The sequence below is a fragment of the Vanellus vanellus genome (assembly GCF_965231255.1).
Source record: "Vanellus vanellus genome assembly, chromosome: 27".
In the NCBI taxonomy this organism is placed as follows: Eukaryota; Metazoa; Chordata; class Aves; order Charadriiformes; family Charadriidae; genus Vanellus; species Vanellus vanellus.
The window spans coordinates 3,132,834-3,158,022 of NC_138932.1; the positions used below are offsets into that span (position 1 = coordinate 3,132,834).

Sequence of the window (25,189 nt, forward strand, 5' to 3'; positions counted from 1 at the left end):
TGGACTGGCATGGCATGGCATGGCACGGCAAGGCAGCGCTGCCCATCTGTCCCGGCACTCCCGGGGCCGAGGGGACCCCACGTCCGTCACTGCCTTACCTGGGTCGGTTTGGGGGGCTTCTCGGCGGTCTGGCTCAGGGGCCGCCCAGCCACCATTTATAACCGCGCTCAGCTGCACCCGGCGGGGGGATGCGGCTGGCAAACGCCCTGGCCCCATGCACATGGCCTCGTTCCCATTAATTACCACCCATCGACGTCCCCCTGCCCCCTCTGCAGACCCCCGCGTCCTTGCTGCTGAGCGCTGCCGGTCGATACGGGTCGATGGCCCTGCGCCGCCTGCTCCTGCCCCCAGTCACACGCCGCCGTCATTAGCGGGGCCGTCAATACTGGGGACCCGGTCCCGTCCCGGTGGGCTCTGCGCCACTGAGGGGGCTGCGCATGACCCTGCCCAAGGACAAGCCCTAGCCAGCGCTGGGGGGGCTGTGTCCCTGTCCCCTCACTTTGGGGGAGCTGCTGGGACCCCCCGCGCACAGGACCATTCCCTCCATGGGGTGGTCGGAGGAGGTAACCGCCTGTCACCCTGCTCCATCCTTCCTGTGGATGTGGTGCCACCGTGCTGGGCACAGCTGGGTGACAAAGATGGGACCCCAGACCCACTTTGGGGTGGCCATTGGGACCTGACCGGTGGCCTCCAGCCAGGAGGGCACGTGGGGTCTCTCAGGGGCACGTCTTCCCCATGCCATACTGGTGCTTCGCTGCAGCAGGATGCATTGACCTTGGGAATGGCATTGGGAGCTCTGCGGGGGCCCAAACTTTGGGGGGGCCAATAGGGCAGGACGTGGGGCAGTGGGAGCCCAGAGTGCCATGGGGGGACGGGCGCACAGCCCCTGCCCTGCTGCCTGCTTGGGCTGGGGGACCAGGGGGGTGGCAGCAGCACGGCAGGGCCATGTGGGGAGGGTGGCAGTGGGGACGGTGGGGACACACGTGGCGGCAGCACGATGCCGGGAGCGCGCGTGCAGCGATGGCTGATGTGATACATCCCGACAGCTGAGCTAATGAAGGGCCGTGGGCGGGGGGTGCCGGCCCAGAGGCCCCCCAGCCCTGTCAATAAGCAGAGCGAGGACAGGCGCTGATGGGCCCTGGGGCCGGGAGACACCAAGGTCGGGCGCAGGCAGCGGGGACGGGGACAGCATGCAGGGGACAGGGGGGCAGGCAGGGAGCTGATGGGGGCTCAGGGGTGCCCAGATGGTGTGTGGGGACAGGGAGTGTGGCACCCAGCCCAGCTGGGCTCCTCTCCCCATTGCTGCATGGTTGTGCCATGCGGCCGGGAGCACCGTGCCACAGGGGACAGGAGCACGAAGCCCACGCAGGACCCAGCCACACAGCAGACAGCGCTGGTGGAGACACGCTGGCCGTGCTGCCATCTCCTGGCATGGCCACGGCCAGGACTGTGCGTGCAGGATCCCACACGCGTAGGGTCGCGGGCAATGTTGTCCATATCCCAGCTGCAGGGATGGCGCTGGGCTGCCCCTTCCCTCTGCCTCTGCCCAGGGCTGTCCCACGTCCCAGCACACAGCAGATGCAAAACCCCCCAACTCGCTCAAGGTGTTTTATTCTCAGCTGGGGGGTACCAGGCCGGTGCTGAACCCATCAGGTCGGGCACTCACAGCCGCTCCACGTAGAAGGCTTTCCCGAGCTGGCGCAGTTCCTGCTGGTGCTGCTGGTGCTCATCCTGGAGGAGCCGGTGCAGGGCGGCTCGCCGGACCTGCTAGGCACAGAAGCTGGTGCTGAACCCCACTGTCCCCCTGGCTGGCCGCTGCGGGGAGATGTGGTCCCCCAGGATGCAGTACGGGAGTGGGATGGGTGGTCACCCAACACTGGTGGGACAGGGCTGGGTGCACCCAGCCATGCCTAACCCACTCCGGCCTCACCACTGTCTGCTCCTTGCTGGCCAGGCGCAGCTCCGACTCCACGCGCTGCTGCAGCGCCGCAGCCCAGATCCTCTCCCAGCACTGCAGGTGCCCACCGTCTGCCTGTCCACAACTGTGGGGACATGGGGTGGGCAGGACAGGGTGCCAGGGGGACACCCAGCACCTGCCCCCCTCAGCTCACCCCACACCAGGGCTCCCCCTCGCCTGCTGCCCCCCAGCACAGAGGGTTCAGCCCCCCGGGGCTCCCTCTGCCTGCTCTACCTCTCCAGCAGCCTTGCGCAGGCACTCCCCTTCGCCAGGACCTGCAACCAAAGTGACGTGTTTTGGGGGGGGGACAGGGGTTTAAAGCACAGGAGAGGGATGTTGCATCCCGCTGTCCCCAGCTGCTGCCAGGAGAGCCAGGACAGCCACCTCCCCACACCCTGCCCTGTCCCACCTCCGCTCGATGCAGCAAGGGGGTCTGGCTGCTTGCCTGGGCCATGGCCGGTGCTGCACGCACTCCTCAACTGCCCTCTGCACCAGTCACGCCGTTAACGGCATCCTGGTTACCGTGGCAGCAGCACAGGGAGGGATGCAGCCCTGGATCTGCAGCCCTGGATCCAGCAGGGAAGGACTCCCCACAGTTAGAGGCTGATGGCACACGTCCTGCTCAGGGTAACTGTCATTTTATTAAACAGTAATTAAAAAGAGTGCAGAGGCCCAGATGAGGGGCAGGGGTCCCCGCCCCACACGGTACACGCTGCGGTGACTGGTGAGCAGCAGGTGCTGCTGTCAGCCTGGCAGAACGCAGACGTCAAGCCAGGGACTGTGAGTTTTTGCCCGCAGGGGCTCCGCAGCCGCTGGCACACAGGCGCTGGTGAGAGTGGGAGGAAACACCCCCTTGGCAGGACAGACAGAACGTTCGAAGCTGGTATTTGTCTGCCCGAGACGTCCCCAAATGTCCAGTTGCAGAAGAAAGAGTAGAAACCTCAGCCCAAAGAGGCACCTCAGCCACGGCAGCTGAGAACTGGCCACCAAACTATTTACATTCCGTCCAAGCACCCTCGTGCACGGCCCAGGCACAGAGGCAGGCTGGGTACGCCTGGCTGAGAGCAGCAGGCAGCGACGGTGCCACAAAGAAGAGAATTCAGCCTTTGGAAAGAACAGACAAGCAGCTCCAGAGCCTGAGGACTCACACAGATGGGACAAACATCATCAGCCCCCGTCAGCCATCATGGGGAAAACAGTACAGGTGGAGGAGAGCGCTGGCTGGGATCGATGTCTTTTATAAATAAGCTAAAGCTAATCAGTTTATTCACAGGGCCAGGGCTCCAAGACGTTGCCAGACTCAAAGCCTCAAGCCTGAAGCATGTCCCAAGCCCGCCATGGAGGAGGCTGCATGGGCTGATCCCCTCTGTGTTCAGCAGGCAGGCACGCTGCTTTGAAACAGGCTCCTGGTGAGGGCCAAGCTCCACCAGCCGAAACGGAGCCTCTGCCCAGTGATGATCTCCAACATCGTGCAAGAGGGAGACCTGAGAGCGCAGCCGCTTCCTCCCAACACTGCCTGCACACCCAACGGCGGCAAAAACCCACCCAGGGCACCAGCTGCACCCAGCAAGGGGCTCTGCTCATGGCAGGTCCCCGGAGCAGTGCTCCCTGCGCTGCTCACAGGGTGCTCTCCAGCGTGTTGTAGTTGTCCTTGAAGCTCTTCAGTTCCAGGAAGTGTTTGGCACGTTTGCTCTTCTGGTTGGAAGGCAGGTAGGTGACCTGGATGGTGGCAGGGTTGGAGACTTCGGGGGAGAGGGTGAGGTCCTTCGCTGCTGACTGGTGCTGCCGCTGGCTGCTGCCCCCCCGGGCCTTGGTCCTGCAGGGAAAGGAGAGGCACCATCACAGCCACTGCACAGCCCAGAGGAGCGGCTCGACCACCGCGTCCTTCTGTCAGACATGAGGCAGATCTGCCCGCAAGACTACGGTGCTAACTGCGGTTTTGAAAACCGAGGCTGGCGTTTCTGTGGGTGCCAAGCCTGGAGCCCGCGCAAGATCCCTGACTCAAAGTGCAAGCAGAAACACGAACTGTGACCAAGTAACAAACCCAAAAGCGTGTTAACAGATGGGCTGTAAGGAATAAGTAAACTGGGAAGGACAGACAGGCATAAACAGCCCATGTCTAAGAGGCTGGGTTTTGCCCCAAAACCCGTCTCTGTTCACACCTCCGTGATGGGCTGCTGGTGCTCAAGAAGCCACTGCTGTCAGCCAGCTACACACTCAAGCAGTAACACTTACATGTTTGCCAGCTCATTCAGAGCATCCTGGTACTTCAGATATTCCGGTTTCCCAAAGACCTGGACGCAAACAGAAAAGACCGTGGAAAATCCAGCCTAGATTACACGGTGACCACAGTCCAGCCGTCAGACTGAAGCGCAGGAAGAGCCCCCTGCACTGCTGCGGGGGCCGGGTGACGCAGCACCAGCACTTACCCCAGTGCCATAGCGGGCACTCTCATACCCATCCAGCAAGGTGTCGATCAAGGCTTTGCGGATGCCTTTGAAGGAGGTGCTGGAATTCCGCAGTTCCAGCAGGTAGGCACAGAAGTTCTTCCCGATTAAAGACTTTGGGTACCGGACCTCTGCGTGAAACGGGATTTCTGGAAAATAAAAAAGGCACAACGTAACCATCTGATGCGCAGGTCGAAAACGGTTGTGTTCGCCTGCAGACGTCAGAAGTTGACGGCTAATTAAACTTCCCACCACATCTGCTGCCTCTGTTTGCTGACTGCTCCCACCGTGTGAGCAGAGCAGCCCCTCAGGCTGCCAGCCCTGGGCAGGATAAAGGACCGCTATTCCCAAACGAGGACCCTGAGCCTTATCACAAGGCCGCTGGCCAAGGCAGCACACCCTTATTTCCTCCACACATGATCTCTCTCCACCCTTCCCCTCCCACTCCTGCCCTGAGCTCCCTTACCAGATGTTCTGATCGCATCCAGTGCCTTCATCCTGTACAGGTAGTTATAGCAGCCTGGCAAAGAGAAAACCCAAACTGACAGCTCTGCAAAACTCAGCAATCAGAGGGAGGTGGGGAAAGCAGACAGGAGCAGAGCACAGAGACACCAGCTCGTGCCGGCTCGCCAAACATGATGTTGCGACACCAACAAGAGAGGCCAGCAACACAACTCAGCCCCAGGGGAAACAACCTGCTGTGGTGGGACAATCACTGGATGGTGTCTCTGGTGGCAGTGAGAGAGGGTACCTTGTGTCTCCAGCTGCAGAAGCCTGCTGTCATCCTCAGCTAACAGCCGGGGCTCGTACTTGATGTCTTGCACCCTCGACAGTCGAATGTCGATTTCTTCCTTTAAATCCTGCACAGCGGGAAAAAAATAGCCATTTAGCCACTCACTTTAGTTGTGGGATCACAGGGATGACAACAATCAAGTACTGGGGGCCCTCTGAAATAAACCCGCTTCCTGTCCAGCTGCCCAGCACCACACCAAGGTGGCAGCTCCTGGAAACACCTGAATTCAAAGCAGACCCTGTCTGCCTCTCTGGGCACAGAGGGGTCTGTGGGCACAGGGGAGGGAGAGCGCATCCCCTCCACAGGGCCACGTGCACCCACCTTGGGGGCGTGCTGTCCCACAGGCACATGGGGGCCGCGGCGGGACTTCATGGCGAAGCGCATGATCTGGCGTTTCACGAAGATGAACAGCAGCACGAAGACCTGGAGCGCCAACAGCAGGGACGGGGGTCAGGCATGCCAAGTGGCACCATGGGGGATCTCCCCGCTGACACCCTTTTCCCAACCCCATGGATACTGCAGGCTGAGCGACCACCAGGCCCCACAGACCCCCACAAACCCGCCAAGCACAGGGCCTCCCGTCCAGCCCATCAGGAGCCCCACGAACACCCAGGCCAGCCCCACAAACACCCCAGCCTCCACAGAGGCCCCTACTCAGGATCTCTCCCCACCCCACAGGCGCCAGGGCCCCACGGGTACTCTGGCACAGCCCTGTGCAGGTGCTGAATTCCCCGCAGATACCCAGGGATGTGTCTCCCTGGAGATTTATAGACAACTTGGGCCCGTCCCCATGGATACCCCATGATGGGCCTCACAGGGGCCCCACAGACACCCTGGGCCCGTCCCCACGGACAACCCGGGCCCGGTTCCAGCGGAGCCCCACGGACATACCGGGATGGGCCTTAAAGGGGCCCCACGGACATACGGAGACCCCGGGATGGGCCTCACAGGGGCCCCACGGACACCCCAGAACCGGCCTCACAGACTCTTGAGACCCACGCCCGTCCTCCGGGCCGCCCTACGCCCGCTCGTCTCACCAGGCTGCCGTAGGCCATCACCAGCACCACGTTGACCCCGGAGAGCCAGTTGCTGCCGGCCCCCGCCATCCCCGGCCCGGCCCGGGGCCGCACAACATGGCGGCCGCCGAAGCCGCTCCGCACCCCCACCACGTGAACAGGGGAGAGGCCGCCGCTCTCACGTGATCGCGGCGCGCCGCGCCGCGTCACACGCCTGTGCCACCAGAAGAGCGCCCCCTGCCCTGCCCCCTCCCGCGCGTCACGTGGGTGAAGCCGGGCTGGCCCCGCCCCCGCGCCCTCGTCACGTGATGGGGGCGGGCGCCGCTGGTAGTTGTCAGTGTGGTGAGACCCAGGTAAAGTTGCTGCGCGGCGGCGGCGGCGGCTCCGGTAACTGCGCGCGGCCCCTTTAAATCCCGCCCCCCCCTCCCGCCCTTTCTCCGCCACCGCCGCGCGCCCCTCGGCCCCCCCGGCCCCGCCGCCCATCCCCCTCCCCTCCCCCTCCCCTCTAGGCCCCGCCGCGCCGCTCCGGGGGCGGCCGCCGCGCCCCGCCGCCGCCGCCGGGCCCCGCGCGGCCTAGTGGGCCGGGCCGCAGCCGGGGGCTGGCGTAACGCGCGGCCGCCGCAGGTGAGGGCGGGCGGGAGGCGGGCGGAGGGAAGGCGGGGAGGGGGGGGTGGTGGAATGGCGGCCGCGGCCATGAGGGCGGAAGCGGCCCGCGCTCGCCCGCCTCCCGGGTGCGGGCCCGGCCTGGCGCCGCGCCGCCGCGGGGGCTCTCGCCCGGCCCCGCGGGCTCCCTCCGGTTCCCTCTTGCTCCTCCGCCCCCATTATGTGCCGCGGCCTTGGGGCCTCCAGGCCTGAAGGGCCGCGGGACCGGGCCCTGCCCTGCTCCCGGGGCCCGCCCGGCCCCACCGCTGCCGGCGGTAACAATGGGGGCCGCGCCGCGCCCGCCGTGCTCCCGGGGCTCCTCGCGTGCCGCTGGGCGCCCGTCCTTCGGCAGCGCCCCGGGGGGTCGCTACCGAGCTCGGCCCCGCGGGGCGGGCCCCCATCGCGGATCTCCCCAGCGGGATCCCCGGGCGATGCCGTTTCGGCGGTCCTGGAGCGGTCCCGACCCGCCGGCTGTGCCCCGCTCGGGGGGCCGCCTTGGCGGTGCGGGGGGCTCTGCCTGCCCTCTCCCGAGGGGCGGCACCAATACAGCGCTGCACGTCCATACCGGCCCGGGGGCTCTGATGGCGCATCCGGGGGCATCGCCCCCAAAATCTTGGGCTCCGCAAGCGCGGGAGTGACTGGGTTTGCAGCCGCGATTGTGTTTGCTCTGGAGGAAAACTGGTAACGCTGCTAAACCAGCCCCCCCCCCCCCGCCCTGCGTCGGGCTCCTTTGGGTGCTCCTTCGGGTGCTCCTTCTGCCCTACATCACAGGAAAATTTTTCCGAATGCTTTGCCCTCTGTGGTCCTTTCCTTTGGAGCTTCGGAGCCTTTTGCACGTGTTAATTAAGCTTTGTCAGAGGGGGATGGAAATACCAATTTTCTGTGTTAACAGAGAAGGGGAAACTGAGGCTGGGATGTGCCGGGACTCACCCAGCATCAGCCGGCAGGTCTGACACAGCCGGGGATAGCGGATGTGACCAACAAATCCTTGTTCTAAAACTGTAACTTACTTGAAATTTCTAATAAAATGAACACTTCGTTACATTTCTGTATCACCTCTTTTTCTGGAGACTCCGCACTTCATGTTTCGTGTAGTCAAGACTCACTCTCCTCTCTAGATGTGGAAGGCGAGTAGCGGGGTAGTCTGAAAAGGAAAAGGGGTAACAGCAAAGTGCATTGCTTTTACTTGCAGCTTCTTTGAAGAAAAGATGTTGTAACCTGTAGCTGTGAAGCTTCTTGTTTTCCCTAAATCCTGTATGAATGCATTGCTTTGCCGTTGTCTTGAAACATAAGTGCTGGCCCGGTTTAACGCTGTTTCTCTGTTGTGGATTAGCCATGATTTGCTTTGGCTAGAGTCACCCTTTTTTTATGATGTCCTTCTTGGTGAATATATTTGGGTTTGCTCTTTGTTTTTTAAAAAAAAAAAAAAGAGAGATAAAACACTTTTGATGAAGACTGCTTTGAACTGGTGAAAGTCATATTATCGTTACTTCTGTGCGGGGTCAGTTCAGGTGTCAGGAGAACAAAGATTTGCAGTTAAATGTTGCCCATGAGCTGTACTGAAGTTACACAATTGAGGAATAAATGATCAGCAGCCGATGCCTCTTCCCTCAACGCGGTGCGTGGGGTGTTGCATGGGGATGCCCACTTACCCAAGGGTCTCAGCGGGGCCAGGGCCTGGCTGGTATTTCCATAATAGATGTTTTTTCTTGTGGCTTTTTTATTTTTCACATTAAAGAAAAAATAATTATGATTTAATCATGGCAGAAACGCAGCTGGGCAGTGCGTGGCAGCTGTTGAACAATGCCCAGCCACCGCACAAAGGTTCGGGGCAGCAGACTGCTGGAACTGTATCCTATTGAAATTGCAGATTAAGTTACTGCAAACGCGCAGGATTGCTTCCCTCTGGGCCTGCAGTTCTGCTGCCAAATTGGTTTAATATGACAACTTGTTTGTGCGTGAAACACTTAGAACTGGAAGAGACCTAGTGGTGGAGAGCGAAAATAAATACCATGGGGAAGAAGCCTGCGTGGAGCGTGGGAGGGGTGGCTGCGTAGCCCAGGAGGCTTTGTCTCATCTGCCTTGGGTGAAGTCCCGTCTCAGTGCTCTTCCTTAAATCTGCTTGGTGTCACACGCACCTCAGGGGCTCCTGGTGACCAGACAGGTAGCTTGTGTTGTTTCTTGATAAGAAACCTTGGCACTGTGTAGCTGGCAAACTGTGTTCCTAAGTTGCCGCGAGGCATGGGTGCCCCAAAGGGTGAACTTTTGAGGTTTTGTGGGAAGCTGCAAGAGCAATTGCATTTGAAAACTTGCCTATGCTGATGGGAGCAGGAGCGGTGGCATTTGCATTGAGCCACGGTGCGGAGGTGACCTTAGGGTCTCCATGCTGTCAGGGAAAGGTCCCTCAGCCTGGTCAAGCCCTCTGCTTGCAGACTTTGACAAGAGACTCCCCAGTTCTTACAGGGCTGTTCGCTAACGCTGCTTCTGAGCTTTCCCCGCTTTGCACGCTGGGTCTTGGTCTGTGCTGCCACGTTGGTGTCTGTTTGCAAGCAGTGTTTCAGATCATACCCCGCAGGTTGGATTTTCTCGCTCGGCTTTCCTCCCCGCTCTTGGGCTCTGTCTGTGGCTCCTTCCCCTGTCCCAAGCGTCTGCCCGCAGCACCAGGAGCAGACCCTGCTGCTTTGGAGGAAGGCGTCACAGCCTTGTTAAAGAAATCTGAAAATGTGAAGTTTGCGATATATTGGGATTTCGGGGGCCCGGAAGTAGCAATTCCTGCCGAGTGCCATGGGATGTGCCTGGCACGTGATAGGCAGGGTAAAACTACTCGGTGCTGATCCCGTTCTAACCATCCAAGTTGGGCTCTTTCCCTGAAGCCCGGTGTGAATTTATAAAACTCCACTTGCTTTGGATGCTTCATGGCCTGAACTCTTACTGGGATTTTTTGCCTCAAGCAGTTACTGAACGTTACTGGCTGTTATTCCTCATTGAAGTCTAGAGTACTCAGTAGAAGAAAACTTATTATTTCCAGTTCTGGGGAATAATTGAAGCAAGCAAAAATTGGCAGTTCTACAAGGGCAGTATTTTTTTACCTGTGGCACCACTTAATACTGGAGAGGTTTTGCTTCCCCTGCCCTGCTTTGAAGGCAGGAAAGGAGAAGGGGAAGTAGCCAATGTGTCTGAGGCTTTGAGGTGTTCTCCTCTCAAAGTGAAGTTTCTTTAGAGCTTTTATTCAAGTGTTCCTTTCTCCAGTTGATCGCCGCAGCCTCTTATGGCCCCAGTCATGGCAAATCCGTGCCCGCTCACACATTTGCATTGTAGCAGTGAGTTGCTCAACCCTTTACCCCAAGTACTTCTTCTGCTCCTGGGTCCCGATTGCTCCCACCTGGAGGCAGGTGATGTTTCATTTGGAGCACTCCACCGTGGTACTGGTGGAGAAACCTTGAGAAGTAGAGGTGGCCTTTTTGTCTTGGGGGCACGTGGAAATGGTAGGCTGGCCCACCGTGGCTTTTGGGGAAGCGGCTGGGAGGGTGGGGGCCCACAATGGCTTTACTGGCTGCCTTGCCTACGCGATCGTTCAGTCTTGGTGCTGCCTTTTGTTTTTGGTTTCTAACAGTCTGTTCTCTCTTCTCCCCTGACCCACCACAGAGTTCTACCTTGTAAATACTGTTATTTGTATATACTGTAAATGATGACATCGGTGGGCACTAACCGAGCCCGGGGGAACTGGGAGCAGACACAGACACAGAGCCAGACACAGCACAAGCAGCGGCCGCAGGTAAGGGCAGCGTCCATGGAAACCAGTTAGCTTGGAGGTGGAGACCTGGCACTCCTGCCTGGCCCAGCGCTAACGGCTGGTCTTGGTCTAACGAACTTCCCGCGTACTGCAGGGTGCTGCTGGCAGAGCCAGGTTAATTGGGCAGCCACTGACAGTGGGGTTTCCACATCGGTGCCTCTGAGCGGCAGCGGGGGCTGAGATTTGTTTTCACTTCCATCTGACCATTTCTCGTTCACTTTAATGAACGCAAGTGGCTGAGAAGCCGCCTGCAGCGAGTCTTGATGTTCTGGTGGTGGTAAGGTCTGCCTCAAAATAGACATAGTTTAGGTGATTGTTGCTCACCCAGTGCCGCGGGGCCATCCAGCGGTGCATCCCTTTCTTCCAGACTCCCCTCACTCGCTCCTCTTCGGTCTGACTTTCTCTCTGAAGCATTCCTCTTTCTGACCCTTGTTTGCGCCTCCTCTTCATCATATTGATTCCTTTCCAGAGATCTCGGGGAAGCGGTGTGGCGTTTGGAGGAAGGTTTGTTGGAAATGCGCCACTGTAACTGTGCGCTCTCTCTCTCTCCATTCAATTTCTTTAGGCCACTGCGGAACAGATTCGACTTGCACAGATGATTTCGGACCACAACGACGCTGACTTTGAGGAGAAGGTGAAACAAGTGAGTGTGGAAAGTGAGGGTGAACCCTGACAGGAGGGCAGCATCGATGTCGAGAATACTGTGAATGCTGTGGGGGGTGGGAGGGACGTATCTCGCTGCTGCCTGAATTTCCTTGGACTGGCGTGTTCCCCAGAATGCAGGGAACAGCGTTACCCTAAGAAAAGGAGGTTTTAGGTTGGGTTGTGTTGAAACAACGGTAACTCAGGAATTCCCACCCTCGGTTACTTCTTGTTGAGGGGGCGTAATTAAGCTGAGGAGGCTGGAGAGACTCCCAAACCCTGACATTCCGTTGTAGAATTTCTGATTTGGGATTCAACTTGCTTGCCGCTGAAGAGATCCATAGAGATTTTGGTGCCACCTTGGTTTAGGACATGCTCACTGTGGTGTTGTCTTCTCTACAGCTGATCGACATCACAGGCAAGAACCAGGACGAGTGTGTGATTGCTCTGCATGACTGCAACGGAGATGTTAACAGAGCCATCAACGTGCTGCTGGAGGGCAATCCGGACACGGTAGGATTGGGTCCTGTAAATCTGGTGAGGCCTAGTTCAGTGTAACTGCATATTTGGAGACAAGACATACAGTAATGTCTAGATAACAAGAGCCACAATGACTGACTGGTTCCACAAGTAGCCTGTAATGTGCGATTGTGTCCTGGCTTCTTAACACTGCTCTCCCTAGGCTTGCTCAGAATACGAGCGTGGCCAGCGTGGCCCAAAGGAGTAGAGGGGAAAATGCCATAAATCATTTACTTCCTGTACCTTTTGAATCTAAGCACTTTGACAATGGTACAGTAGCATCTGTATAAACTTTCACAGTGCTGCGAGTGTGAAATAACTTATCTTTTCCCATGAGGGCTGAGTGACCTGTGTTAAAGGGCAGTTATATGTCAGCTGTGGTTCTTTTCTGTTAGGGTAACGCAGTTTTGTGTCTCTGGCCCTAAACATCTGCGTCACTCGTGGAGGTGCCTGTCTCAGGCAAGCCGAAGTCAGCTTGGAGAACAAGCGAGCGCTTGGTTAGGAGGAACCTTCCGCTTGGTGTGCAGGATGTCATTCATTTTGTGACAAAGACAGCGGAGACACAAGTTCTGTTACAGCCCAGTAAAAAGCCTACAAATATCAGATCCTTCCAAACTGCCGCTGATCAAACGTATCCTCCCAGCACCCTGGTTTGGCTGAAGCCGACTCAACTCTGTGTAGAGTTGAGGCTCTAGGTATCACTTCAGAATATTACGAGTTAGCTCATTATTTCCCTCATTATTAGTCCTGATTGTAGATGGATGAGCTGGACAGCTCAGATTATATTCTGTGTCATGGAGCTGCTCCCCAAAGTCAGGTGCTTTGCTAACTTTGGTAGCAGCCAAGTTCAGCACAGCGCACGTAAGGGTTCTTCCTTGCCTTTAGAGAGACCTTTCCATCAACAACTGAACGAAACAGCTGTTGGAAAATCCTTTTAGAAAGGGGGATGATATGATTGTGCATTGCTGAGGCAAAGCTCTGCCATGACTGTATTTTCCTCTACATCTCTTGTAACCAGCGGCTTCTAGTTAAACGACAAACTCCTGTTATCACAGCAATTGCGTATCCTGGACAAAACGCATTGCTCATGAAAATGGCATCCAGGATAGTGTGCCACAAACCGCGTTGGGTAGCGGTACTTCCTTGATTCGAGCAGCTGAAACGCCCAGCAGCGTGAGGTGCAGGGCAAGGCACGGCTACTGCGGAAGATTTGTAGAGGCAGAAATGGAGTTGGCAGAGCAAAACCCTGGAGAGCCTGCCACTTTTCCAGCCTGCAGTGCCATGGGGGGCCTGCGGGCTGGTACCCGCCGCACTGAGCACAGGCAGCGCCTGCACTGTAATTGGTCAAAGGTCTTGGAGCCGCTTCTGGCCTGGATTCAGCTTGTGCAGCAATCCTGTAAAGGGGATTTTCTGATAAGAAACAGACTTGCTAATTGCTCAGATATTTGCCTGATGATGAAGACAGCTCACCTGCTGAGCTAGTTACTCATACCGTACCATGTTTCATACAGTAAAGGAGCTGGCGTGATCTTAGCACTGAGTTAGATTTGGCTTAAAATTTACACAATTCAAAGTAAGCATTTTCCTAAATCTCCTTCCGAGCCAGATGCCTATGGAGAGAGACTTCAGAAGCTGTGGGTTTGAAGGCCGTTCGTGCCTCTGAGTTTTTTTTTTTGTCACTGTCCCTGCATGTTCCCATCCAAACCCAGCTGTTTACTTGTCTGCCAGTTATGTTTTCAGGTGTTTGTCAATGACTTGTGACTATTTTTAATTGTTCTAACAGTGTTCAGCGTCAGTTTAAGAATATGAAATCTCTGCAGACTGTCATAAAATAAACTGATGCGGGCCCATGGCAGTAAGCTGGAGGCGTGCTTAACTTCTTGCAGTTGAACTTGGGATGATCTGAACTTGACTGTTGGATAAATTCTGTGATACTCCTCTCCCCGTGAGCTGCTATTTAGGCGAGGGGTTTTGTTAAATCACTCAGCATCTGAGACAACAACTTACCCTGAAACGTTGACTGCAGAGCATTTTGGAACATTTACCTGGGTTATTCTGAGAGCTCCCCAAAACAGTGACCTGTATGAAATGGCAGGGTTTTTTTCCCTAAACAGGGTAAATTTATCCACGCTTTGAACCTGAGTAAGTATTATGCCCCCTCTATTTAAGAGGTTTAGTAGATCTTTGCAGAAATAGAATAACTCATCTCCCGTTACCTCAAACTGCGTGCCAGTCAGCTGTAAGAAAGCTTTCCCTGAAGGAAGAGGCTGTACTGTGTGTAGGCTGATGGACTCTTCTAAAACAAAAATAATATTTTGGACTGGAAACCAGTTTTCTTGAGACCCTCATATTCTCTGTAGCATGTTTAAATATGTGTATATTTGCATCATGCGTCGATCAAACCATGATTAACTGCTTTCCCCTTTGCAAACCTTCAGCATTCCTGGGAAATGGTCGGGAAGAAGAAGGGTGTCTCAGGACAGAAGGAGAGCGGACAGACAGAACCTAGTGAAGAAAGCAAAGAAAACCGGGAGAGAGATCGGGATTTCAGCAGACGACGCGGTGGGCCACCGAGGCGGGGGCGAGGTGCCAGCCGTGGAAGAGAGTGTATGGACCTGCCCTTTAATAACCCCTGTAACTCTCACGGTGCACGCCGAGGCGCTTTGTGCTGCGTAAAAGCTCTCAGTAAAGCTTCTTGGGCAGACGTGTCTTTGAGGAAAACCATGCTTGTGTGTGTGGTTATCTGTTTGATGCTCCCCTGTCCGAGATAATTCCTTGGGTGATACCCTCAATACCATCAGCTTAAATAAAAGAAGCCATGGGAACGTTTGGTGACGTGATCTCCCGCACAGCCACTGCGCTTCACTGTTAGAGGTTGGTCTTGGATCCTCCCTAAAGCAGGATGAGTCTTGAAATGGTCTTTGCATCGTTCTGTCTTTCAGTTCGGGGCCAGGAGAATGGACTAGATGGTGGTAAGAGTGGAGGAACTTCTGGAAGAGGCACAGAAAGAGGGAGACGGGGACGTGGCCGAGGCCGAGGTACACACAGGGTTTGAGGTCAGAGGGGGTGGGAGAAGAATTATGTCAGTGTATCTGACTCCTGTGTTAGGTTTGAAAGCCTCTTTGATGGGAGGAATTGCCAAACTGAAAATAAGCACTTGATTTTTCTTTTTTATGCTTACATCTAGTGCCTACGTGTTGCTTCTCCATCTTAAGCTTGTGAGAAAAAATATCTAGTTCTTACGTCCCATGGAGTTGAAAAAAATAGGGCTTTATTGTATAAAGGTGGGAAGTTATAAAAACTAAGGTGACGATTTGGCAGGTGGGCCAGGTGCTTGTTAGCAACAGAATCTGGATCCTCCTCGTTCTTGCACATGTGTCTCTGAGCACCATTGCTGTGCAGACGCTTGGCTTGGCTTTTGAATACTCGGCGGCAGAAATTAATTTTTCCACAAAATCCATGCTGCTGAGGAATTGTTGCTGAGGACACATGCTGCAGAAATCAGAACCTGGGGTCCAGTATTTATGGTTTGTGCCAGCTGGAAAACTCGTCTGAGCCTGGAATTGTGCATCGCTAATTACACTGCCAGCCAGCTGAGGTCATTCCCATACATATAAAGACGCTGCTGGAAATCCCATGAGCTCGGGAAGATCCTCACCACTTTCATATTCTGGGCATCACAAATCCATATGTTGTTCAAATGTTTCTTTTCCCAGCAATGCAGAGCCAAGAGAGATGCTCAGCAGTGCATGTGTGTATATTTTACAGGTGGCTCTGGAAGGCGAGGGGGAAGATTTTCTGCCCAAGGCATGGGGTAAGTTTCTTTGGTATGAACAGCAGCAAAAATAAGTCTTTGTGCATGAATAGTACCGTTTGCATCAGTCATTTGTGTTCTGATTTTCCTTTTTTTTTTTTTTTCTTAATAAAGCCCAAACTGCACCATGATAACTTAAATTTGGAATGGCTGATGTAGCTGAGGCATCCCTCTGCTGAGAGAACTGTCTTTTGAGACTCTCTGAGATGTGTCACATCCTGAATAAAATCGGTTGTGTTTAAAATGCTTAAGGAGAGGGAGTAAAAATTCCCATCCTCATATTTCTTGCAGGACTTTCAACCCGGCTGACTATGCTGAGCCGGCCGGCACGGATGAGAACTATGGGAATAGCAACAACAACACGTGGAACAACACTGGCAGCTTTGAGCCGGATGATGGCACAAGTAAGTGGTCTTCACGTGCGTGTTGGCTGTTTTGTATTTAGAGGGTTAATGGATTTTGTGTCCATCCAGTTGCACTGAGGAGGTTCTGGGTAGGTCTTTGGCTCAGGGATGGAGGAGCGGGTTGTTGGTTCAGAGATGGATTTCAGTGACCCTGTTTCTTGGCACCTGTAGGCGCCTTTGCATCTGTTAGGGTGACCACGTTGGAAATTGGGAGCTGGACGATTGTTCTGGTGTGAGCTTCTGTGTGCTGTTGCCCAAGAGAGGCACAGGAGCAGTTGCCTCCATTTGTTTTCCAGCAGAAACCATGCTGCCTCTTTGGAAAAGGCTTTTTTTATAAACTGTAGTGCGATAAACACATGCAAGTTGTCCTAATATTTGGTGCATCCTCCAAAGAATATTACTCGGAGCTCAGATGTCTTGCTCTTGATTTCGGTCTGGGGAGCATTGTCTCTTTCATGGTCATCTTGCTCAAAATGCTGCAGGATGAGACCTTGTTACAGAGAGCTAATTGAAAAAAAATCCTCATCGCTTCCCTGTTTGAAGTAAAAGTTTCTTCACTGGGCGGTTCATGAACACCGATCTGCCCTTGAACATTCTCTTGCTTTGGAAAAGTGGTACTTTTTTGTTGTTGTTGTTCCAAATATGCACACTGTTGTAAGACACAAAGTGAGCTCAGATTTTGCAGTGTGATAGCTGGACAGAGTCGCAAGGGACAATGCCTAATCGTAAGTAGTTTATTTGTGTGGGATTTTTAAGAGTGTTTGGGTTTTTTTATTTATGGAACAATCTCGCACCACTGTGAACTCAAACTATTCTATTTTCCCATGAATTTTGAGCATTCAAGTCAATACCACCTCTTGGTTGTCGGAAGCATTCACAACCATATTAATTTTGCTTTAGGCCACTTCCGTATTTCTTGTATTTGCTGAAAAACTGGTACCTTTGGAAAGAGAGAAATGAAGTACTGTGGACTGTGATACCTTTTACTACACACTGTTAGCGTACATTTTTTTGGTTGGTTTGTGTTTTGGTGTTTTTTTGGGTTTGGTTTGGTTTGGTTTTGTTTTCAGAAAACAGCTGTTTTGAAAGGGGGGGGAGGACAAGTGTGGTTTTGTAAAACACTAGCAGATTGAGTGATCATCTTCTTGCCGACTGAGAAATGGAGTTTTAAATACCAGAGGGAGTAGTGTAGGCATGTGTTAAGGGCAATGGGTATACTTGTCTCTGGAGGAAAAAGGGATGGGAGTGGATGAGCTCTGCATGCTGGAAGTTTAACTGTCTAGTCTGAACAGGCTTCTGTGCGGTTTTGGTTTTTTTTTTTCTGTGTTGGTATTTTGTGGAACAAAGTGGGTTAGAGTGTGGTTGGGGGGAATTGAAGATTTTTTTTTTTTTTTTTCTGATGGAACAACTCAAATTTGCTCTAGTGCTACAACGCAGCTGTAAAGTTTATCACGCAACTATGCTGTTTACCTGTGTCGTGCGTGGTCGTTTTGTTTCCATTTTAGTAGCTGCAGGCATCTCTTTGAATTAACAATATCCACAGGTACAATGTGACTGGTGTACATGGGGGCAGTGAAAATTGCCTTCACTTCTTTAGGTCAAAATTTCACTGGTTGTCTTTCTTTTCTTTTTTTTTTTGTTTCAGGACTTGATTTCATTGGGGGTGAGGGGTCAAATTATCCCCGAAAATTTGACACTGCTCCTGGTACGATACATCCAGGTGCACTAACTGCCCCGGATACCTTTACTTTATAGCTTTTTTTAAAAAAAACAACCCTGAAATATCTGTGGATATGTCATTCTCTCTCTTAATTTGTTCATTTTAATGAATATTTGACATTTGTTCTGACTGTGCTTTTACTAATGCTGACCCCTTGAATGTAAGTTGGGAGAGGTTAACCCGAATTCTCGTGGATTATATAAATTTTAACTTCAGCCACTGCTTCTCAGTACTCAGAGCAGCTCCGTGTCCACAGCACTGACGACAGAGTATCCCACCCGAGGGGAGGAAGCCTGAGGCACCTTCGTTGTGTTCTGCTTGTCTCACATCCAGAAAGCTGTGACTTGCTGTTGTCCCTGTGCCGTTTCCTCGGCATGGTGGTTCGGTTCTGCAGCGATCACTTTGCTGGCCTCCCCGCTGTGTTTCTGCTTGGGGTCAAAATGCTGCTGCAAGGGAAATTAGTCTGGCTAAACTATCTCAGCGCTTTGCCACTGCTTATGGCTGCTTCTGGGTGAGCGATGTGCTCGACGGCTGCTTTGGCATGCTCTTGCTGCCTGGCTGCTCTTCTTCACCTGAGCAGACATACCCTGCAGCTGAAGATGACGGTGGATTTTGAGATGACCGGGATGTTTCATGGCGAACCTGCTCACTGCTTGGCCACTTATGTCCTGCTTCTATACCTTTATGCCTTACGAAGCCAAGAGACACCCATGAGATGATCTAGATTGCCTTCTACCTCCCAAATCCCATCGGTGTCCGTAACGAGACCAAAATTGTGTTTGACTAACACCTCCTCCATCTAAGCTGAGGTCTGGAAGTCGAGGCTAAGGGCCCTTCTGAAGGAACTCGTCGCATTGCTCTTGAAGGTCAGGAAAGGAGGAGGAGTGTTGAGGCTGTAGAATCTCTCTTGCAGGGGCCCAGAGGCAGACGTTCCTGGAGTGTTTCTGTTGCTTTGGAGCATCTTGCAGTTCTCATCTCTGGGTTAATCTTTAACTCCCGCAGGCAGCACAAGGCCATCTGCTCCGGTGCTGCCATTATATTTTTGCCACGCTTTGGCTTTGTTTGGATTTACATTCCTTTGAGGTGCAGAGTAGGGGATTTTGGGTGTGTTACCCTTCCAGGCTGGGGCATGGAGCACATATCCAGTCATTGAGATGGTGGCAGGCCACCTGATAGGCTGCAGGAGGAGCAAGCTGGTTGCTCATCTCCCAGTTTAAACCTAAGAGAGAGTATATTTCGTGCAGGGGCCAGGGGGGATCTTGGAGACACAACGGGATTTTTTTTCTTCAGCACATTCATATTGGCAAACACCTATTGGCTTTTAATTCTAATTTTTTCCCCTTTTCCTGTTTTGAGGAGCTCAAAAACTATAGCTCTTTGAAGGGCTTCCTTAAAGCAGAGGGGAGGGACTGCCGTTCAGAAGACGACGCTTCTGAAATGGTGTTAGAAGCATCAGGACGCTGCTTGCATTGCAGCCCTCCCCTTTGGAGGAGCTGATGGAGAGCTATATACTCAGTTTCTTTAAAAAATCTCAACACACTGTGCTGGTTAGGAAGCTTTCTGGAGCCTTTCTGGCCAATGCCAGGTTCTACATCGCCGGTCTTTGGCTTTCCATCTGTCCCTTAATGTGCAGGGAGCACAAGCCATGCTAAATAGGTGCTTTTCATGCTGCTTTGCTTTTCTTCTCATTTTCCCCAAGCGAGCAAGACTGAGAGAGCCCCGTGCCATGTTCCTACATGCACAAACTTCTTGGGGCAACTCTCCCGGCTTCCTGTTCTCTCCCCTGCCAACTGCAGCTGACGCAGGTACCTCCAGCTCCCGCTTCACCTCTTGGGCAAGGGTTGAGCTGGTAGGTTCTTTCTGATCCATGAAAATTCCCGCTACTGCTGTGAGGGCATAAGAAAAAATAATCTAAGGAATGGCGGAATCTGGAGTTTTAAAGCCCAGATGTGTTGTGCATTGAATGCGTTGAACTTTTCCTGATGCTTCTGTCTGGGGCAGAAGGGGTAGAGTAGTGTGCCTTGAGACTCCTGGCACTCAGGGAACTCACGTTTGTATTAATATCTATATTTCTGAGTTGAATATTAAAAAAAAAAAAAAAATACCAAAAAAAAACCCAAAACCCAAGGGAGGCTTCTTGAATTGGCTCTACTTGCCAGGCAAAACAAAACACCCAACAAAACAGCATGGCAAAAGGAATAATTTTTTGATAATATATTTATTTCAGGCACTAAATCCCCCACTTTTAGACAAGCAGTTGTTTGGGTGTTTTGGCCTTGTAATTAAAGTGTACATGGGAAGATGTGCTGTTTTTTTCCCTCCAAAATCTCAGCAAGCCCAATTGTGTCCTACAGAAGAATCCGCAATCATCTTGTTCCCACGTGCTACGCTTTTGTGCTGTAAAAGGCTTTTGGCTTATAACAGGGCTGATGCCAACTTGTTCCGTCCTTGTGAATGTCTTCAGGATTAACCCTGTTGGCTGTGCCGTGTTTTGTTCATCTGGTTTGCATGGGCTGAAAACAAGTCCTGCAAAATGCGGCTGTTTTTACACTCTTGAGTTTTTTGGGAGGTAAAATGTTCCCGCCTTCCTCCCACACCAAATTTTGAGTTGTCTAATGGATTCAGAAGTTGCCATGTAAAATTCAAAGTACTGAGGTTAAACTGCGATGGAAGTGAGGGGCAGAACAAGTTGAAGATGCGGCCAGGCAAACCCCCCCCTCATCCCCCCCGGTAAATTTTGCTCTCTTACTAATTGCACTGTGCTGGGTTGTGGCTGAAATCTCATGCTGTTCTCCCTGATGTTTTAAACTACTCACTTTGAGCATATTTCTGAAATTGGTCACAGAAAATGCCTGGACTGCTCAGTCCCTTAAATTTTCCTTTCTGATTCCCATTTGCCTGTTCCTGGTGCAATGAGGTTTCAACATTTTGTGGGGAGGAGGAAAAAAAAAAAAAAAAAAAAAAAAAAAAACAAACAAGAAAAAAGACGAACCATGCAAATGGTTCAGTTGTCCCTGGATTTTACAGAAGCTTTAGGTTTAACTGGGTGGTGAGATCCTGCACAAGAGCTGGCAGGAAGCCCCCGAAGGAGGTGCTCTGTCCAAGCTGCTGGGGTAACATGGACTGCTCGTGTATGCAGCAACTTGCAGCTACTGCAATATGAGGGCAAATCAGGAAAAATGGCACAAGGATGCTGGGGACGATGCCGGGACTTCCTTGCCAAGCTCAGCTTCCCTGTTCGGTGTCGGGGTGTGTGCGTTGCCCTTGCTGCCAGCCCAGCGGTCCCTCTCTTTCCGCCTAGCCTGCCCCGAGCAAGGCTGAGGTGATGCCATCGCAGTCCCTTGCCCATGAATCGTGGGTTGGGGTTTGACTGCTTTAACTCGTCCAGTTGGCAAATAGAAATCCTCTCAGCTGCTTGCAAAGCTCCTCTGGCTCTTGGAGGTAGAGCTTTGATGCGTGCGTAACTTCTCTACCTGTTGTTATCCCTGTAGGTGCGTGGAGGGCAGCGACGGAAGAATGGGGCACAGAGGACTGGAATGAAGATGTAGGTACTCTCCAAACCCCTCTCCTCCAGGCGTCTGCCAGCAGGCTGCTGTTCTGTTTGTACACACACAGCTACGAGAGGAGCGCAAAGCCCATCCTCCCTAAACTACGGGCATAGCCCAAACCAGGCTCCCAATTCCGGGAGCTGTGATGAATAAGTAAACATCGCTTCTTCTAAAGTACACGTGTAGTAGAGCTTATCAGAGGAGCCCGAGGCAGGAAGGGATCTCCTGGGGCATCCACTCTGGTCCTCTTATTTCCTGCAACTGCGTGATTGAATTCTTCCGTAAACTAGCCTGACTCCACACAGGATTCTTGTTCTACTCCTCCGGTGGAGTGGCAGTTTGGGAGGGTTTGCCTTTGATCCACACCACGTGCAATGGAGGAGGCAGCAGTGATTTCATGCGTGTGTCACGTGCCTCTGCTGGTCCTTGTGATTTGGATTGAAGAGAAGCTCTTGGCTTTACCTTCTGACTGGCTCTTTGGCATGTCGCGCTGCTTTTTGTTCTCTACCTGGCGTCTCCTTCAGGGGAGAATGAACGCTGTGTACCACCTACTTTTAATGCCTCTGTATCAGTTTCTCCTGAAATGGGCTTCAGTCCTCCTCTGAATCAAGGGAGAACTTCTGTTCTTGCAGATGAGAGCAGGGTTGGGCTTTTTTAGTATTACTATTAGTTTTGCACGCTCGTTTTTGCTAAGCCTACAGAACAGGCAGAAAGGGAAAGGTTTTGCTTTCCAGTCACCGACTGAAGGAAGCACTCCTGCTGTGTTTGGAGACGCAAGCAGCTTCTCTGTCTGTTCAGTGAGGTCTCTGCTTGAAGAGAGCCTTTGATAGCCCTTCTTGCCTTCGCTGTGTGTGATGTGCTCTCAGGGGTTCCTGATTTTGTTTTTAAACTCTTGCAGTTTAGTTGCTGGCAGCTCCTCCGTCTGGAACAAGAGCTGTTCATGTTCAGATATGTTCCAGGCTAAATCGCAGGTGGTCATTAAAGTACTTCATTAATTTTTGAGCAATATTATTTTCCCTTCCGTAGTTGAAGTAGATCTGTTGGGCCCTGGTTAGATCACCCAGGTGAGACCAGCATCATTGGAAGCTTAATTATGGGTCTGAAGCTGTTTTCTTTGACTTCGCTAGCAATGCTTGCACCTACCTGTGCAGTGGGTTTTGCAGATCAGTACTGCGTACCATCAATTCAGAGCACCTGTCTAAGCCCAGCAGCCCTAGTGGATTTGTGGACTACAGGAAATTTGTAGAAGGATTCGGGTTTGTTTTTTGTTTTGTTTTGTTTGTTTTTTTTCACTGGCAGGTGATTTGTGCACTTGCCTGAGAAGAAACAAATGAAATAGAAGCTGATTCTGATGGGAGCCAAATGTTAGAGAAGTTTAAATCTAAACACTTGAATTTCTTGAATCACTCTGTGGCTGTTTGTCTCAAACGTTTATGTGCATTACTTGGAGTCCTGAGATGCTGTTCTCACTGTTGGATTCTTTTTGCCTTTTTTTATCTTTCAGCTGTCTGAGACAAAGATCTTCACTGCCTCCAACGTGTCTTCAGTGCCTCTGCCTGCTGAGAATGTGACAATCACAGCTGGACAGAGGTGATAACCCATGGCAATTCTGTTTACGTGGGAAGAGTGGCACACAAGTCCCAAAGCAATTTGCCATCTCAGACTAAACCTTGCCAGCTAGCTAAAATGCAGCAGCTCTGAATAAGATGAGATGCATTTAAATTGAAAAGTTGAGTTAGGAGTTTCTGGGTCCTAAGCCTGGATTAGAGTTTTCCTAAGTTCTGCTGCTGGTTATTCAGATTTGGGGGTATTTTGCTGTATTAAATTAATGGAAGATGTGCTTTAAAATAGAAGGCCATGCAGGATCTTGCGTGGTCTCTGTCCTTTTGAGGTTGCTGCGGGCAGTTGAGTTGATGTTCTGCAGATTCATTCCATTTGTAAAGTAAAAGCTATAAATTGTGAGGCTGGAGGTAGAATACTGCTGTGATGGAAGCGAGGACTATGACAGCTCTTGGTAATCTCCGTGGGTTATCTTCTTTCTTTACCCAGAATCGATCTTGCAGTCCTGCTCGGAAAGACGCCCTCTTCTATGGAGAATGAGTCAACAAACCTGGAGTCATCCCAGGCTCCTTCCCTGGCCCAGCCACTGGTGTTCAGCAATTCCAAGCAGAGTGCTATATCCCAGCCTGCCTCTGGTAACTCCTTCTCTCACCACAGCATGGTAAGGAAACACTCGTCCCTGCCAGCGTGCGGGTTTTGGCGGGTGCTGGTTTCCCTGACTTTCCCTGTCTGCATTTGGGCAATGTGGGAAATACAGTTCTGACACCTGCTCGCTTCTTGTGGGTGGCAGAGTCCTCTGCTTGGACAACATGCCACTCTGCTCTAAATACAGAGGCATGAAGTCCATTTCTTAATTAGAAATAATTGGGATAATTCTTCCCCTGTTGCCCTTGCAACACATGCTTCTTTCCTGCTCAGAGGAAAGGAAAAAACTCTTGCAGTCCAGGGTTTGTAAATTCAACAGTTTGAGAACTGGGACTGGTTGGGAGTTTGGTGTGGGGTGAACTGCTGGCACCTACTGACAGGTGAAGGAAGGAGGCATTGAATCTGAATCAGGGATGTGCACAGCCCTGGGCAGCTGCTTCTTTGTGTAACTTCAGCAAAAGAAATTAAAAATGTGTGCTTAATGGTGAGAGAGTTCAGGAAGGATTTTCAAAACTGCCTTAACTGTAAAGCCAAGTTCTCCTGGTGGCTGTCTTTTTTAGTGCAACCAAATGCATGTGAATAATTCAGTGCATTTTTAAAGATCCTATCTGTTAACTTTCTTTGTAAGCCTCCCTGACACTGTAAAATGCTGTGGGTTGGGCAACAGATAAGTGTACCTGCACTCACGTGTGATAAAGGCTGCGAGAGAGGTATGAAGTTTCCTTCCCAGCAGTGTCTGTGTGCATCTGGAGCTCAGGAGTGTTTGGCTGAGGTGCCCAGTGAGAAGCAGCGGAGTACAGTGCATTCAGGCTTATGTTAAGAGGTGTATCTGTCCTCTGAGCCAAGTTCCAAGCCAAGGGAGACGTTGACTTTGTTATTTCTTTGCTGAAATTGCAGGTGAGCATGCTGGGGAAAGGGTTTGGAGATGTCGGGGAGGCCAAAGGCAGCAGTACTACAGGTTCTCAGTTCCTGGAGCAGTTCAAGACCGCTCAGGCTCTGGCTCAGCTGGCTGCTCAGCACACCCAGCCTGGTGGGAGCACCACTGCCTCTTCCTGGGACATGGGATCCACTACGCAGACCTCGTCTCTCGTGCAGTATGGTAAGGAAAAGCAGCGGGTCTCCCCAAAGGGGAGGGTGCTCTCCCAGAACTGCAAAGACGCGCTGCAGGCAGCGGTGTGAGGGATTCAGTGGAAGGCCAGATCACAAGTTCACAACCAAGCTACCTGCTGGAGAAATTAAAAGAACCATGGGTGCAAGTTTGTGAGAGTAAAACGTAATAGTGCATGTGAGTCTTTCCCTGTTCCTTTTATATTTCAAGCAGTTGAATCTGTCTGCCTCTTGGTCATTCCAGACGGCTTCAGGGCCAGGGATCTGGCATTCCTGAGACCCTCACAGCGTGCAGAACCTAATTCCTGCTGTAAAACTGTGTAACAGAGAAGGGGTCCTGAAAGTGGGCACCTCTGGAGAATAATAGTTCCTGAATACCAACACTTGTCAGTCTCATCTCACTGCTGACCTGATGTTATCTTTTAAAGAAATTCAATTCTGGTGACTGCTAAATGCCAAGAGGTAACTTTACCTCTGGGCTGGCATGAGGGAATAAACAGTGATTAAGAGAGGTTCCTGCTTTTCAGATGAGATGCTGAGCCCTGCTGTGGTCAAATACTAGTGCCATTTCTTTCAGCTTGC

The 25,189-nt window shown here is 52.5% G+C and overlaps 2 protein-coding genes across 2 annotated transcripts in view; one reads left to right on the top strand and one right to left on the bottom strand.

Moving 5' to 3' along the window:
- Positions 1-2,583: 2,583 nt before the first annotated feature.
- LOC309682034 (protein C1orf43 homolog) lies at positions 2,584-6,360 on the bottom strand. Its single transcript, XM_082496048.1, has 7 exons — positions 6,235-6,360; positions 5,519-5,620; positions 5,156-5,264; positions 4,871-4,924; positions 4,387-4,553; positions 4,193-4,251; positions 2,584-3,773 (listed from the first exon to the last, which is right to left on the bottom strand). Exons 1-7 carry the CDS (start codon positions 6,301-6,303, stop codon positions 3,575-3,577), a joined length of 759 nt encoding a protein of 252 aa, XP_082352174.1. The 5' UTR covers positions 6,304-6,360; the 3' UTR covers positions 2,584-3,574.
- A 158-nt stretch (positions 6,361-6,518) lies between these two features.
- UBAP2L (ubiquitin associated protein 2 like) overlaps positions 6,519-25,189 on the top strand; it is a 31,727-nt gene continuing 13,056 nt past the window's right edge. The window contains exons 1-12 of the mRNA XM_082495988.1: positions 6,519-6,566; positions 10,501-10,630; positions 11,214-11,291; positions 11,693-11,803; positions 14,248-14,416; positions 14,752-14,847; positions 15,578-15,623; positions 15,915-16,027; positions 21,239-21,291; positions 22,800-22,885; positions 23,345-23,516; positions 24,398-24,599. Coding sequence (XP_082352114.1) covers positions 10,541-10,630; positions 11,214-11,291; positions 11,693-11,803; positions 14,248-14,416; positions 14,752-14,847; positions 15,578-15,623; positions 15,915-16,027; positions 21,239-21,291; positions 22,800-22,885; positions 23,345-23,516; positions 24,398-24,599 — 1,216 coding nt within the window. The 5' untranslated portion in view covers positions 6,519-6,566; positions 10,501-10,540. The remainder of the gene's footprint in view (positions 6,567-10,500; positions 10,631-11,213; positions 11,292-11,692; positions 11,804-14,247; positions 14,417-14,751; positions 14,848-15,577; positions 15,624-15,914; positions 16,028-21,238; positions 21,292-22,799; positions 22,886-23,344; positions 23,517-24,397; positions 24,600-25,189) is intronic.

Excerpts from the sequence above, each read along its gene's own strand:
- LOC309682034 (XM_082496048.1), bottom strand. The coding sequence starts at position 6,303 with ATGGCGGGGGCCGGCAGCAACTGGCTCTCCGGGGTCAACGTGGTGCTG. Across the intron at positions 5,621-6,234 it reads TGATGGCCTACGGCAGCCTG|GTCTTCGTGCTGCTGTTCAT; the intron begins GTGAGACGAGCG and ends TTGGCGCTCCAG. Across the intron at positions 3,774-4,192 it reads CTGAATGAGCTGGCAAACAT|GACCAAGGCCCGGGGGGGCA; the intron begins GTAAGTGTTACT and ends CTTTCCCTGCAG.